The sequence below is a fragment of the Pistacia vera genome, unplaced genomic scaffold, assembly GCF_008641045.1.
Source record: "Pistacia vera cultivar Batoury unplaced genomic scaffold, PisVer_v2 Contig337, whole genome shotgun sequence".
Taxonomy (NCBI): domain Eukaryota; kingdom Viridiplantae; phylum Streptophyta; class Magnoliopsida; order Sapindales; family Anacardiaceae; genus Pistacia; species Pistacia vera.
Genome location: NW_022196154.1, coordinates 357,173 through 372,866, shown reverse-complemented (window position 1 = coordinate 372,866; position 15,694 = coordinate 357,173). Strand labels below are relative to the sequence as shown.

The 15,694-nt window shown below is 32.2% G+C and overlaps 1 protein-coding gene and 1 long non-coding RNA gene across 2 annotated transcripts; both read right to left on the bottom strand.

Moving 5' to 3' along the window:
* Positions 1-882: 882 nt before the first annotated feature.
* LOC116137900 lies at positions 883-4,182 on the bottom strand. The gene is made up of 3 exons (XR_004129245.1): positions 3,163-4,182; positions 2,622-3,068; positions 883-1,630 (listed from the first exon to the last, which is right to left on the bottom strand). It is a non-coding gene; the product is annotated as an uncharacterized LOC116137900 (long non-coding RNA).
* A 5,838-nt stretch (positions 4,183-10,020) lies between these two features.
* LOC116137882 (zinc finger protein 3-like) lies at positions 10,021-10,896 on the bottom strand. The gene has a single exon (XM_031423583.1). The coding sequence runs from the start codon at positions 10,894-10,896 to the stop codon at positions 10,150-10,152; it is 747 nt and encodes a 248-aa protein (XP_031279443.1). The 3' UTR covers positions 10,021-10,149.
* Between the last annotated feature and the right edge of the window lie 4,798 nt (positions 10,897-15,694).

Here is a 15,694-nt window from a genome sequence, read left to right as displayed (position 1 = left end):
TAACCCACAAACATTTAAATCTTTTCACTCTAACCCTTTTTGTTGCTTTAATTCCGCTTAAGTGTGTCAGGTCAGATTTTTAAAACAACAACAAAAAAAAAAAAAAAAAAAAAAAATCAAAAACCTTTTCATGGTTATATTCTCAATTTGAAACTTGGGAAAGCATATCAGTTAAATTTCCTCCAGAATTGAAGCCTAGCCTGTTTAGTTGCTGATTAGTTGGTGTTCTCTAATTTTGAATGGCTTCTTGGAAGCTGCTCTTCCAGAACCCTACTCCTGCAGTATCAAGTTCATTTTGCTTATGCTGTAGTATCAAGTTCTTTTGCTTGGATTGAATTCAGTTTTGCTCAGATTTTTTGTGCCTTACTTGAGTATCAAGTTCTTTTGCTTGGTTGAATTCAGTTTTGCTCAGGATTACTTGTGCCTTACTTGAGGTTACTTCAGCTACGAATTGCTTTAGCTTTATGTGGTTGATTCAAATTGGAAGCTGCTCCTACAGAATTATGCTCAGTTTATTTGGTTGACTTAAATTACTCGGTTAAAAGCTGTCTCTGCACTATAGTTACTTGTTGAACTATTGCTTCAGCCACGAATTGCTCAGTTCCACTGAAGGATGTTGTTCATCACCCAAGTCCAGTTTACGGTAGGATATTAGCAAGAGTTGGTGTAGTCCAAAGTTGTTCTGTCTACAGAAGGATGTTAACAAATGTTAAATGTAGTTTAGAGTAGTCCAGTTTAAGGGAGGATGTTAGTAAGAGTTAGAAAATGATTAGTTAAGTAACCTATAGACTGAGTTAGTTAGCTACTGTTATGTGTTAGCTACTGTTATGAGCACTATAAAAAGTGCACTTACTGTACAAAACAAAGTAATTAAAACGCGAATTTTTCAGAACCTTCTCTTTGTTTTTCTCTCTGTTTTCTCTCAAAACTCTCAATATTCAAGTAAAGTCAGACTAAAATAGGTGCACAACGGCAACAAGAATTTTGAGCTGCCGAGAATGACACCTTTAACAATCAACATTCCTGTTCTGGAATAGATATACCACTACAACGGACTTTACACCTAGGATTATAGATTGTACAATAGCAAAAGCCACCCACTGAGAGTATTATTTATACCACCTTCTTCAAAATCCTCTACGCATAATAATACTGCCTTCTTCAAAATCCTCTACGCATAGCATCAAAATGGTTGAAATTTAGTAACAAAAGTGTTGGCGAGAGCATGAAATAACTATTTATATTACTAATTTTGAACCCCAGCTCATCCAAAAAATTGGAGTAAATGCCTCATGGATATGGGTTGAGAAGACTCATGCTTCAAAACTAAGCTCAATACAATACAAAACGCTCTAGCAACTTAAGTTTATAATTCTAACTAGCTCTAATAATTAAAGAAACTTTTGAAGCAAGCCATGATACAGTAGTACTCCCCATTGAATAATATTTTAAAAACCAGTTAAACAAACCACTTCAATTTTTGAAAAGGCATTGCTTCCTCTAAATGATTTACGAGAAGGGCACACCAAGCATCAGTAAAGAGGATATCAAATGTATGGGGATGTCTCGGCCACACGTTTAATGCTGCATTTTCCTCCACACATTCTTTCAACTATGCTTCACTGTATCCCTGTTAAAGCAAACATCTCAAGCAATCAGAATTGGTCTAGGACACAACAAGTGCACTCAGAATTGGTCTAGGACATGACAAGAAACATCATATCCAAAACGGTGTAGTCACCCTCAAACCACTAGGAGAAAAGAAGAATTACAACTGTTCAGTATAACAAATGCTTCACAATAGGAAGACCACTAGTAAATACTGCAACACTTGAGACCTTTTTTTTTTTTTTAAAATCAGATGTCAAATAAACTAGATATTATCATGTCTTGCCAATAACAACCTCATTGATGCAGCCATAAACTAAGACAACTGTGCCATAAAAGACTTGATTACAGAAAATTCATGTGCTAAACGGCCTGAAATTCAGAGCAAGCCATCTCCTAATTGGGGGATAATTCTCCTCTTCAAGATAATCAACTATTTCTATAAAATGCAAGGCCAAATTGGGACACCAGTCCAAACAAAGGGAACTCCCTATATTGCATTGATCTTCAAACTTTGGGCAGGCATTTACAAGGGGTAACCAAATTATAAGATAAAAAATAAATTAATTGCATGATATAAGAAATAAATTAACTGCATTCTCGATTTGAGAACAGAGCTTTCTTGAAATCCAGTTGAATGCATGGGAAAGCTCACATCTAACTTGTTTGTTCTTGCATCATCATCTTGCAAAGTTGAATATATATCAAAGATAGCATCCAGACCAGACCTCTTATGATCATCACAATACAAAGAATTAGGGTTTTCAAGCCAACTCAAAATGTCAAATTAAGAACAAAAGAAGAAGAAGGAAAGAAAGAAAAGGGGGAGGAAATTATATTTAATAGGTCTTCAAGTTCAATCAGGACAAATGGCTTTTACAACTTGCAACTTCTTGCAGAAAAAACAAAATTGAAACAACAAGAATCAGGGTTTCAAGCCAACTAAAAGAAAATAATTTAAAAATCAAATTAAGAACAAAAGAAAAGAAGAATGGGAGGAAATAACATTNGACCTTTCTTGAAATCCAGTTAAATGCATGGGAAAGCTCACATCTAACTTGTTTGTTCTTGCATCATCATCTTGCAAAGTTGAATATATATCAAAGATAGCATCCAGACCAGACCTCTTATGATCATCACAATACAAAGAATTAGGGTTTTCAAGCCAACTCAAAATGTCAAATTAAGAACAAAAGAAGAAGGAAAAAAGAAAAGGGGGAATTATATTTAATAGGTCTTCAAGTTCAATCAGGACAAATGGCTTTTACAACTTGCAACTTCTTGCAGAAAAACAAATTGAAACAACAAGAATTAGGGTTTCAAGCCAACTAAAAGAAAATAATTTAAAAATCAAATTAAGAACAAAAGAAAAGAAGAATGGGAGGAAATAACATTAAATAGGTCTTCAAGATCGATCAGGGCTAGCGAATTATACGATTTGCAACCTCCTGCAGAATAAACTACAAAATTGAAAAACCAAGAATTAGGGTTTTCAAGCCAACAATTAAGAACAAAAAAATGAAAGAAAAGAAAAGAAAAGAGAGAGGAAATTACGTTAAATGGGTCTTAAATATTGATCAGGATTGGCAAATTTTACAATTTTCAACTTCTTGCAGAATAACAAACAGCAAGAATTAGGGTTTCAAAACAAAATAAACTTAAAGTCAAATTAAGAACAAAACAAAAATGAAAGAAAGAAAGAAAAGAGAGGAAATTACGCTTAAACAGGTCTTCAAGATCAATTGAAGAAATGAGGAAAATAGTTTTATATGCGTCTAAGTCACAATGAAAGAGAAAGGAAGAGAAGAAATGAAGAGAGGAAATGGTGCCAGGAGACAGCGCAATTTGAATTGTCAATTAACGGTAAAATGATTAATGTTGATAAATAATGAATATATTAATAAATGAGGGATTAACGATCAAGAATAACATTTCGAGTAACATTTTTTTTTTTTATCACCAAAGAAAGCCTCCCTAAAAACAATTCTCATCAAAATTGCCTTCTAACACAAAAGGTCTTCAGTTTTCTCTCCGTCCAAACAAATTTCTCACCCATCATAGAAAACTTTACAAATTCTCTTCCACCCAAAACTAAGAATCAATTACAAATCAACAACCACCACATAATTAAAACCATTCACCGAAATTCATCACAAAATCCATTAAGCTATTTTCAAATCCATAAAGTCTACAGAGAGTATCAAATCTACTGTCACAAGAATCTCTAAGAGATCTGCTCACGACGGCGCCACAGGAGCCGAGATTTGCTCACGGTGGCGCCACTATTGTCTAGATCGCGAGCTGCTACATTGATGGCTGTCGGAGCTGCTGTAGCAGTGGCCATGGAGATGTTGCGACAATGGGATTGCAAACTTTTGTTATGGCTTTGGTTCGGATCTGAGAAAGAGAACATTAAGGAAAGAAAGAACTAAGAATGAAAGGGAAAAAATAGGAAAGAAAGAGAAGAAAATGAGAAAGAAAACTCATCAGGAAAGAAAGAGGAGAGAATGAGAGAAGAAGAACGGAAAAGAAAACATGTGGCTTTCATTCAGCCTTACAATTTCAATTTTAAATTTTGGTTTTTGTATGTAACATTCTTCTCCATAATAATAGACATGGGAAAAAAATAATTACATAATGGTGATAAGATAAAAGGCGCATGACGCCACCTCAGCAAGTCAAGAACCATGCAATGAGCATGGCAGCATAAGTTCCACATGGCGAAACCAAAGATGAGTCAATATTCCCTATCATTGAAATTCGTTATAGAGTCTAACGACATTCCACACAAAATCTTCCTCTAAAAAATCCCAACAAACAACTCTAAAAAGCAAACAATAGGTGCTTTTACATTTTACATTGTGGAAATAGTTTTTGTTGTGGCAGATTTGAAAAAAGAAAAATGTTGGGAGAAGAATGGAGGAAGAAAAATGAGGGGGAAAAAGCCAAAAAAAAAAAAAGGTGGGGGCGGGCCTGGGAAAGAAGAAAATGTAGGCAAGATAGAACAAAAGAAAAAGAAGGGGTACCCTCATATATCCCAACTCGTGCTTGTGACTGGGATGTCAGGGAATCCCCAGGCCAAGCCCGGCTTAGCCCCGAGGATGTGGTTACTCCCATCCCCGGCCCAACCCACCCTGTCCCGGATTCAGATTGTTAAATTAGCCTAATTTTGAATTAGTTGAAGCCCATTTGAATTTGAGCCCAGCAGCAACAAACAAGTCATAGCAATTTCTGATCAACTTGACTTTCAAAGATAGGCGTTCGTTAGTTCATCAATTCTTCCTGCAATCTCATTTTTTTTTCTTTATTTTTACAGTTTGGAGTTGCAAATTTTCATTTGATCATCCATGACTTATTATCAAGTGTGTAACTTCAATCGATTTTATTTTCTTTTTTTACTTGGAAATTTAATTTCTTAAGGTAGATTTAATCGTGTGAAAATTAAGAAATAAAAGTTATCTAAATATTTTAATGTGGCAAATGAATATACAGTCCTTGACCAACTATTTGTATTGACTATTGATTAGGATAAAATTTCAAAGAATAATATATGCAGAAAATCTCACCAAATTATTAAAAAATAAAAAAAGGACCCAAATTCATATGAGGAGAATCTCACCAAATTATTTAATATATGACAGAAATATTTATATGTAGAGAATCTCAGCAAATTATGTTTTTAATAACGTTACCACGCGATTCATCAATATAAATATGAGATTGCTTCACCAAATCCAATAAAAGATGATGATATCATCCCATTAAAACAGTCCCACATTTAAGAGAGTTTCAATAACTATTGCTTCAGTGAATGATTTTGTTAATTGAATATAAAGTATGAGATTTTTTTGTATATTTGTTTTTTTAGATTAATTGCATGATAGATGGATATGTAGATGATAGTGATGTGCAATGGGAGCGGCGAAACAACCCTTCTGTCAATTTCCCAAAAAGATTTCTTATTGTCATTCTTTCTTATCTAGGATCAGCAATGATACAGATGATAATAATGCGGGCCCGGGACGAGGGGGATATGACCCACTTCCTCGAGGCGGAATGTCATTGGACATGGGCTCTCTGGCCCTGACAGTTTTGGGGAATCCTTGCACTATTGGATCGAGGCGGGTAAATGTCCTCCCTAAACAGAGGTTAATGGTGTTTATGCCATCTCCAACCTATTGTTTCAAATTGTTGTAAGTTTTACATCAAATTTATGTGATTTTTGATGTAAATATTATTATATTTTTAATTTATTATATAAATATTATATTAAAAGAAATTTTTTAGAATATTATCTTTCTTTTTCTTTTGTTGATAAGCAACAATTAATCTATTTCAATCATATTTTTGTAATATTAATTAAATATGAGAATGATATTTTTATTAAATAATAATTACTTTGAAAATTAACTAATTTAAAAAGTTAGCATTTATTTAATTAAATAATATATATTAATATAGAAAAATATTATATATAATATAAAATGATATAAAAAAAAAAAAAAAACAACACAAAAGTAAAATTCCATATTATAGTAATTTAATTTTCTGAATTAGTATATTCTTTCCACAAATGATCAATTAATGCATTTCAAAGAGCATGGTGAGCCTCTGTGTTCTTGATTTGTCTATGTCGAGCAAGAAAATTTTGAAATCGAACATTTTCATCAACGACATTTCAACTTCGGAGTTGGCGCTTCCATCTGATTCTCAATCGATGCATCAACATTACGATCATCCTCGATTATCATGTTGTGCATAATAATACACGCAGTCATTATATCAGTAATACATTTTTATCCCAAAAACGTGTCGGTCCTGCCACAATTGCAAACCGCATTGAAGAACTCCAAACACACGTTCCACATCTTTTCTACATCCTTCTTGTTTTATTGCAAAAAAAAAAAAAAAAAAAAAAAAAATTTGGGACCACGGGATTGTAAATAGCTTGTACGAGAGTAGACCACTTTGGGTATATACATCAGCAAATAATAACCCATATTCTAATCTTTTCCTTGAATGCTATAATGAGCAGGAGAGCAATACATTAGTTAGGTTGGCAAACAAATGAGATGCCTCCAATACATTAATGTCAGTTGGAACCTGGCAAACCAAAAAATGCATGTTATATCCAAAGATCATAATTAGTTACAACCTCAAGAATAATAGTTGGAGATCCACTACGACCAGCATATTGTCCTGCCTAACTGTTGACAATTTTTTCACTTCCTTGCATACAATCAAAACTACCCAACATTCCTGGAAAACCACGTTTTTCACCAATATAAAGTAGCCTTGCCACTCATTAGCATTAGGTGATCTTAGATATCGTTCTGCAAATACCTCAACAACAGCACGACAAAATCTTTTCAAACTTTCAATGGTTGTAGACTCGCCTATTTTAATATACTCATTAGTAGCATCTGCTGGTAGACCATACGCCAACATTCGGAATACAACTGTTATTTTTGAAAAGCAGACAATCTGAGCCTACGAGCCATCCTTCATTGTACAAAGTAGTTATCATGACCTTTTACATGATCACATACAATAGAATAAATTCGAGACATTCAAAATCGTCGGTGAATATGGAATCATTAAACCGTGGATTCTTGGCAAAATAATCGTTTGAACAGATTGCAATCACATGTTCCTGGTTGCGATTGGTGACTCTATGACCAGGAATTGATCCTTTACAGATCACCTGGTTGTTCTGTTGATTGAGATAGTGAAGAATATGAGGTTGTTGTAGCTCTCATGCGAAGGATTGCTCTTGCTCTACATCAATTGCTTCAAGATCATTCATCAATTTCTCGCATCAATTTCATTGTCGGAAAATGATGACGAATTAGAAGATGATAATGAGATGGACCTCCAAAATTGAAATTCATCTTTGTAGATATATTAGTTGAATGATTTGGTGTGAGCTTTTATAGTTGAAAAAATATATTCTAGATAAAAAATAATAATTCAAAAGATGTATTTATATATTCAAGCTTTTGAGATTTGTGGTATTCAAAAAGATTTATTGTCCATTCAAGCTTTTGAGATTTGTGGCTTATTCAAAAGATGTATTGTCCATTCAAGCTTTTGAGATTTGTGGTTTATTAAAAAGATGTATTGTCCATTCAAGCTTTTGAAATTTGTGGCTAATTCAAAAAATGTATTATCCTTCAAGCTTTTTAGATTTATAACTCCCACTTCAAAGTCTCTCCAATCGGTTTCTTGTGACATGTCGTCATATTCTCTAACATAAATGATGAAGATATTGGGGTAGTTCAACTGAATGACCCATTGGGGTGAAGAAACCAAAATTAAAAAGGAAAATGATGAAGAAGTTTCAAACAGTATTGAAACTATTCAAGAAGAAAATCGATAACTCGCTGCTATTTTCAATCGAGGCAACTCAAATATCATTCACAATATTTAATTAATATTATATATTATATATATAATATATATATATATATATATATATATATATATATATATATATAATAAGAATAAATAGATTAATTGTTGGCTATTACATAAAAGAAAAGAAAGAGAATATTATAAAGAATATTCTTTTTAGTGTAATATTTGGTAATGGGTTGGAGATGCAATAGTGTTTTACCACCAAAAATCACACCAATTTGGTGTGAAAGTTGCACCAATTTGGTGCAATGGGTTGGAGATGGTCTTAGGATTTTAGGGGGTAACTGATTAATTTCTTAAATGATTGGGGTTGAATTGATTAAAATGGTAATAGTTACCCAAACATTTCCCAAAACTATATGGGGCTAATTGATTTTTACTCATACAAAAAATGTTGTTGCGGCCTTGAGTGTGGAAAGCGGAATTTTATATATTTTGCACCACGTGGGTAACCATTATATTTTAGCCAAAGGGTAAAAAAATTAATTTTAATACTTGACAAAAATTTGTTAGAAAATATTAACAGAATAGGGCATATCCTCCTATTTTTCATATGTATGGTAGCATCATAAATCGACAAAACTGGGGGGTTTATACAATTGTTCCTTTTGACAGATAAACAAATCATTGGACTATTACGTATCTTCTTAATTAAAAGCACTGTAATTATTTTTACCTTTTATTTATGACTATTTGATGTTATCTTTTAGAATATATATAATATGAAAGATAATGTACAAGTATTTTTTGCATTGCATGCACTGGCGGAGATAGCGTTTTGAAATTTTTTTATTGTATAACACCCAAATTATTATTATTTTTTTTAATTTGATAAAACAATTACCAAATACATAATTTTATATTTTTGAAATATCCTTCCCTCTATTTCTTTGTCAAAATGAATTTTTAAATTTCATTTTATTATTTAAGTTTCAATCTATAAACTGCCTTTATATTAAATTTTAAGTTCTTTAGTTACGCTTTTATTTAATTTTTAATTTTTTTGATATTTCATTATTATACTACTGAAATTTGAATATAAATATGTATTGAACAGATTTTCATATTAAATATAATTGAAGTTGATCTTAATTGTATACCTAGATATAGAAAGATTTAATTGATGACAAATTAGCATATAATGCTGCTAGAATGTTATGAAAAATATATTTAATAAAAATGTTATAAAAGAATATTTCTTAATGTTTATTACTTTTGCTGCTTAACTTTTAGTCCAGAATTTGCTCTTTATTTTGCTGTAATTTCCTGGCTGCTGGATGTTTATTGGCATGGCTGATATTTATAGTATACTTCTAGTTTTAAAGAAGGATCGATACCCAAACCTCATAAAGAAAGAAGTATTAAAATGAAATATTCGAGTCTAGTCAAAATTGGTATAACTAGTTCTAAAATTAATTGAAACGAAATATTGAAGTCTAATCAAAATTAGTATAATTAGTGCGGTTGTGACATTTTGTTCTTTTTTTCTGCATTAAGGACCAATTAAAATCACATGCACCAAATGCCAGGAAATGATGGTTAAATTAATTATAAAACATAAAACAGAAGATAAAAGTTAAAATTAAAATTAAAATACTTGTAATAATCTAAAATATAACAACGATTATCTAAAGCTTAAGANTTAAAATGAAATATTCGAGTCTAGTCAAAATTGGTATAACTAGTTCTAAAATTAATTGAAACGAAATATTGAAGTCTAATCAAAATTAGTATAATTAGTGCGGTTGTGACATTTTGTTCTTTTTTTTCTGCATTAAGGACCAATTAAAATCACATGCACCAAATGCCAGGAAATGAAGGTTAAATTAATTATAAAACATAAAACAGAAGATAAAAGTTAAAATTAAAATTAAAATACTTGTAATAATCTAAAATATAACAACGATTATCTAAAGCTTAAGAGACAAATCAAGTCCTCATCAATGATGAATCCTGACTATCATTATTTAGTAATAATGGAAATAGTTTCCCTTGCATAGTCACCATTTATGAGAGAGGCTTTTTTTCTTTGCATAATGCTTGAACCCACCAAAGTTGTAAATCAAAGAAAGCAAGTCCTAAGAATAACAATCAAAATATATACTTTTAACAAAAATAAATTATCTAAAGCTTGAGAGATAAATCAAGTTTTGATGAATGATCGTCCTTATGATCACTTTGTAATGGACTCTCTCCCTTCAGAGAGTCACCACTAGTGGGAGGTTTATTCGCCGCAATGCTTGAACCCTTTTGAGCCTGCATCAAACCCTGCTGCCTGCGATTTTCGTAATCTAGCCTTGAATTCATCAAGACTTGTCCATTGCCAAATCGATCCCGGAGTGGGACCCATGGAAAAACCGCCGCCGCTGGCCTTCGAATCCTCGGAGACTGCACACTAACCCCAAGAGATGATCTATTATAGGATCCATAAAGAGGAACTTGATGGTTTAAAGTTGAAAAAGGATAATAAGAGAAATGATGATGATGCCCTAAAGCACCCATGTCCATCTCCTTACGTCGTTTCGCTATTGCACGCTCTTGTTTATGTGCATTTTGATGTCCCCCCAAGGCCTGTGATGTGGAAAAGTTTTTGTTGCAAAAGTTGCACGAGAAGCCTCTTTGTTTTGGTTGCTTTTTGTTACGTATGGTTGATAACAACTCGTTGGCTTGAAATGAAGAACCAACGCTAAAGAGTTTTAGTTCGACTTCAGATCCACTAATTGAATCATCTTTAGCATTAGCCTTTTGATTAAACAAAAGATCAAAATCTGATTTGGGTTGGTTTGGTTCAGGTGATTCTTTTTCATGAGAAGAAGCTGAGTTGATGGAGATCTCTGAAGGGGATGGTTTCTTAGAAATTAGGGTTGCCATGGCATCAAGATTTGAGTTTGGAAGAGGTACATGAAAGAGATGTATTTATTGAGTATTGGATTTTCAATTATGGAAGGAAATTATGAAATCACAACTCACAAGAGGTTTTCAAATTTAAACATGTGAAAAATTAATGTTAAGACATCATCACAGGGATTGTACTTGAGTATTAATGATTAGAAGATTGTATATTATCTCAATTGGAAAGTAAAATAATAAAGACATTGATCTCGACCTCCATCAGGTCTATTCAAATTACAAGTCTGGCCATTTTGAGATTTTACAAATAATAAAAATCTCTTTATTGTTAGTTAGCGTTAAAAATTTATGACATCATGGGTTAGTGAATATATACTTAATTAACCCTTTATCGTTTATTTTGACACCAAAAAATTTAAGGGTAGGGAGATTTCTATTATTTCTCTAACTACTAGGAGATTTTTGTTACTTAATTATACTTGAGGGGGATTTTTTTATTAACCCTTTTTCAAATTGTTGAGTTTGATAGTTTAAGCAACCAACCAGAAAAATAATATTGCCTTTAATGGGAAAATTTAGATTCAATTGTTAACTTTCGATATAAATATGAATTCGAAAAGGTATGTGAAAGAGATCCATGTTGTACATTGACTATTCTATTTTCAATTATGGAAGGAAATCATGTTGCGTGATTATATAATTTAAAATTAATGGTAAATTATACAAGTGTTGAGTTATAAAATGCTGTTCATCTCAATTATTCCGAATATATCATGATTTAATATGGTTATTACCAAATGAATAGTCAACATTCTAGAATTATTACCAAATGAATAGTCAACATTCTAGAATTATTACCAAATCAATAATCAAAATCTAGAAAGAGAGACTTGATTTCGACACATGCACAATACATTGTATCTCAAACTCCTATTTAATGAGTTAATCGCGGGTCAGATTGAAGTCTTAACTCTGCAACGGTTATCTTTATTGAAAAATGCTATATTCACCGAAAAAATTGTACCGAAATAGGTGGAGCTTCTTTTCTCTGCCAGGTGGAGCTTTCGCACAACCCATGTATAATTTGTACATAAATAGTATGCCATATTCTTTACTAGTTTTTAGAAAAAAGAAAAAAAAAAAAAAAAAGGAAAAGGAAAAGTCAAAAAGAGTTGGCGACATGTTCCCAGCCAAAAGAAAAAAGAGTTAATTAAGTATGGACACTCGTCCATTAAATATGGACAGCCGTCCATACTTAATGGACGATCGTCCATTTCTTATGGATGGATGTCCATTAGAGTAGGGACGTTCGTCCATTCTTTATGGACGGGCGTCCATTAGAGTAGGGACGCTCGTCCATTTCTTATGGACCGGCGTCCATTCTAGATTTTTTTTAAATTTTTTATTTTTTTTCCATACTTATTTTTTTTTCCATACTTAATGGACGGTCGTCCATTCCTTATGGACGGGCGTCCATTAGAGTAGGGACGCCTGTCCATTCCTTATGGACGCCCGTCCATTCCAGAATTTTTTTAAAATTTTTATATTTAAAAAAAAAATTAATAACGTTAAATGCTTGAATGGTCTAAGTCAGGAGACACGTAGGCCGGTACAAAATTTCGGTGTAAAAATCCCGATGTCTGTAGCATTGTTGATCTTTATTAATGATAATAAATATAATATGCTAAATCGAAAGGTTAAGAAAAATATTTAAATTTTCCTTTGTTTCACTGCCAGTTACCAAAATTTGACTGAAAAAGGATAAAGTTAAATAATTTTTCATTATAAGTAGAAATACAATTGTTGGAAATTTACATTGAATTTCACAATGGTGTGTGATAACAGTGATACGAATATTATTGACACATCCTTAAAGACAGAAACTAGGTGTTGTTCATGACCTCTTTCCATCAGTCAAAGTTAATAATTAATACCTTAATTATCCTTGTTGTCTCTAATGAATCCTCCTTCCACCCCAGAGTCTGGCATCCTCTCCCACCATCACAACCATCATACTCATCAACACCAGAACTACCACAAGCACTATCATGAATGAATCAATAAAATTCATGTCAAACAACGAAGAAACTCCTTTGCCCACCACATCACACTACTCATTTCTGTAATAAATGAATAAAATTGCTAGTATTCATATTACAATACTGTATTAATTAAAGTTTTTTAATTACTTTACTGAATCAAATATCCAAGGTTTTGAATAAACAATTATTTATATAAAGTTTTTCATTTATGGGAGACAGGTCTTCAGTTGTGTTGTTGGTTTCAGTTGAGAGTGAGGAGCCTCAATATCATGAAGGTGCTAAATTTGCACAAACATATTGTTCGTTTTATGGGGGCCGGCCAATAATTTCCCTTATGACTCGCACTATGGGGGCCTGCTTAATCGCCTAACCCATTGATGTGCTTACATACNAATAAAACCAACTTAGTAAACCCTAACCATCTCATTTACTTGATCCCCACACAGAATTTATTCATCAAAACAACTTTCAATAGTTCAGTTTGAGCCCTCAACATAAAACCAGATCTGAAATTAAAATTTTCAAAAGCATAATATCAAATTCTGAGATACTTACTCTACTTAGGCACTATTAAAACACTATACCCAGTAACCAAATCTAGAAACTTCAATAAAAAAATAATAAATTCTCCAATGCCGCGGTTCATGGAATTCAAAGCTTTACAACAAGAAACGTCTATTTCCAAACGAAGTAGAAAAATTTTAAAAACATAAATAAATACGAATTTGTGTACCCTTTTCTTTGCAAAAAAAATATCCCGGAAAAAGAAAACATAAGAGACACTTTACAGAAGAAAAATTACCAAGTGGCGCGGCGGCGGTTCCCGGTGGCGACGGTGGACAGGGCTGAACAGGAGTGACGGCAGCAAGTGAATTAGAGTGAAGAATGAAGAGGGTAAGTAGGGTTCGTTTATGTTCCCAAAAACGACGTAGTGTGACAAATTTTCTTTTCTTTTCTTTTTTAATTTTTTTTTTTTTTTTAATGGGCTGGGCCTAAAGTGATCTTTTACAGTTAAACCCCAATTTTAAGTATGCTCTATTATTAAAAAGCATATGGGTTAACAATTAATACCCCGAGGTATCATATAATAACAAGTATCTTTTTTAGGTTTCTAAAATAATAGAAATTTTCTTATCGTTAATGAATTGTTAGGGAGTGGTAAAACTTTACACTATATGGGGCCGTTTGGATCTGGGGTACATAAGATAACAGGGGTAATCTTCATTTATTTTGCAAGATTTCGGTGTTAGATTTGCAAGTAAAAAAATATTATGGTAATCTTTTATTGCAAATAGTCTTTACTGTTGGTAATGTGAGAGGTAATCTTATTATCTTATTAGGGGGTGTTATTAAAACATTATCGAGGTAATCTAACTTTTTAACCCATTTTGCCCTTAATTAAAAACCATCTCGGACAGTCCTCAAATGTCTACCAAATAACAATTCCCTAGCCCCCCTACATTTGAGAAATTAGCTAAAACATCCAAGCCACAAAAAAGTTTAAACGTTAACAAAATACCCTCACTCACCTAAGACCACCGTCGGTCGTGACTCACCATCGCCGACCGCCGGTAAGGCCTTTTCCAGCCATGGATCTAATCTGACGTTTCTATGACCATTTCACGGTTAAAGATGTGGCTGTGAAATAGCCATAGATCTGGCTGTTTTCTGGCCATTCTAACTTTATCGGCGCACGATTGGCCATATATGGCCAGTCGTGCGCCATTTTGTCAATTGCCAGTGGCGACCGGCGGTGGTAGTTGGTTGCCGGCAATGGCTTGGGGTGGATGGGGGTGATTTTGCTACAAATTAAGGTTTTATATGGTTGGGGTTGTTTTAGCAAAATTTCAAATGTATGGGGTTAAAAAAGTGGTTCAAAAAATAATAATAAAAAATACTATTATATTAATATTTAAAAAGGAGGTCAATTTAGTAATCTATGTAACATATTTACCCATTTATCCTCCCAATCAAACATATTATTCACCAATTTATTTGAACCAACCAAACATATTTTCTAAATATTCCTAGTAATCTTCAAGGTGATCTTTTTTTCCGTTAATATAATATTCCCCTATAATAAAACATTATACGATTCAAACAGCCCCTATGAGTTAATAAATATTACCAAATTGCCCTTTCACTGTTTATTTTAATGCTTAAAACTTAATAATAAGAAAACTTGTGATATGTTATTTTGAAAATTTCAAGAAGATTTTTGTTGTTATACCAATACCTTGAGGAGAATAATGTCATTAATTCTTATTAAAATTTTAGGAGTTATTATGAGAATTTTTGAGTAATTTTTAAATGCAATCTTTACTTTTTAATTTCAAACTATATGTTACATATAATGACATATCATCACTTCGAGCGATTGTTTTTGAAAAAAAAATTGATGAAAAATCGTTTTTGGAAAAAAAATTGCTGAAAAATCGTTTTTGAAAGTAATTTTTGTTATGCTCAATATTAAATTATATATTATTTTTATTGTATTTTCTATCAAAAAAAAAAGTATTATTAACATGTTCAATTTGTATTGGGTTACTTTTTAAATTAACATTTAAACTTTTAATTAGAGTAATAAACTAAAAATAGCTCTTTTAATATTAAAAACATTTTTCATTTATTTGTTTTAGTTTATCCTGTGTAGTTCTAACATGTACAACTCTTTTAATTATTTTTGGGGAATTATTTAATAATTTTTTTTTCAAACAAACCCCTCATATCATCCGTCATCACCCTTATGCAAAAATTTACTACTTTTATCGTTTGAA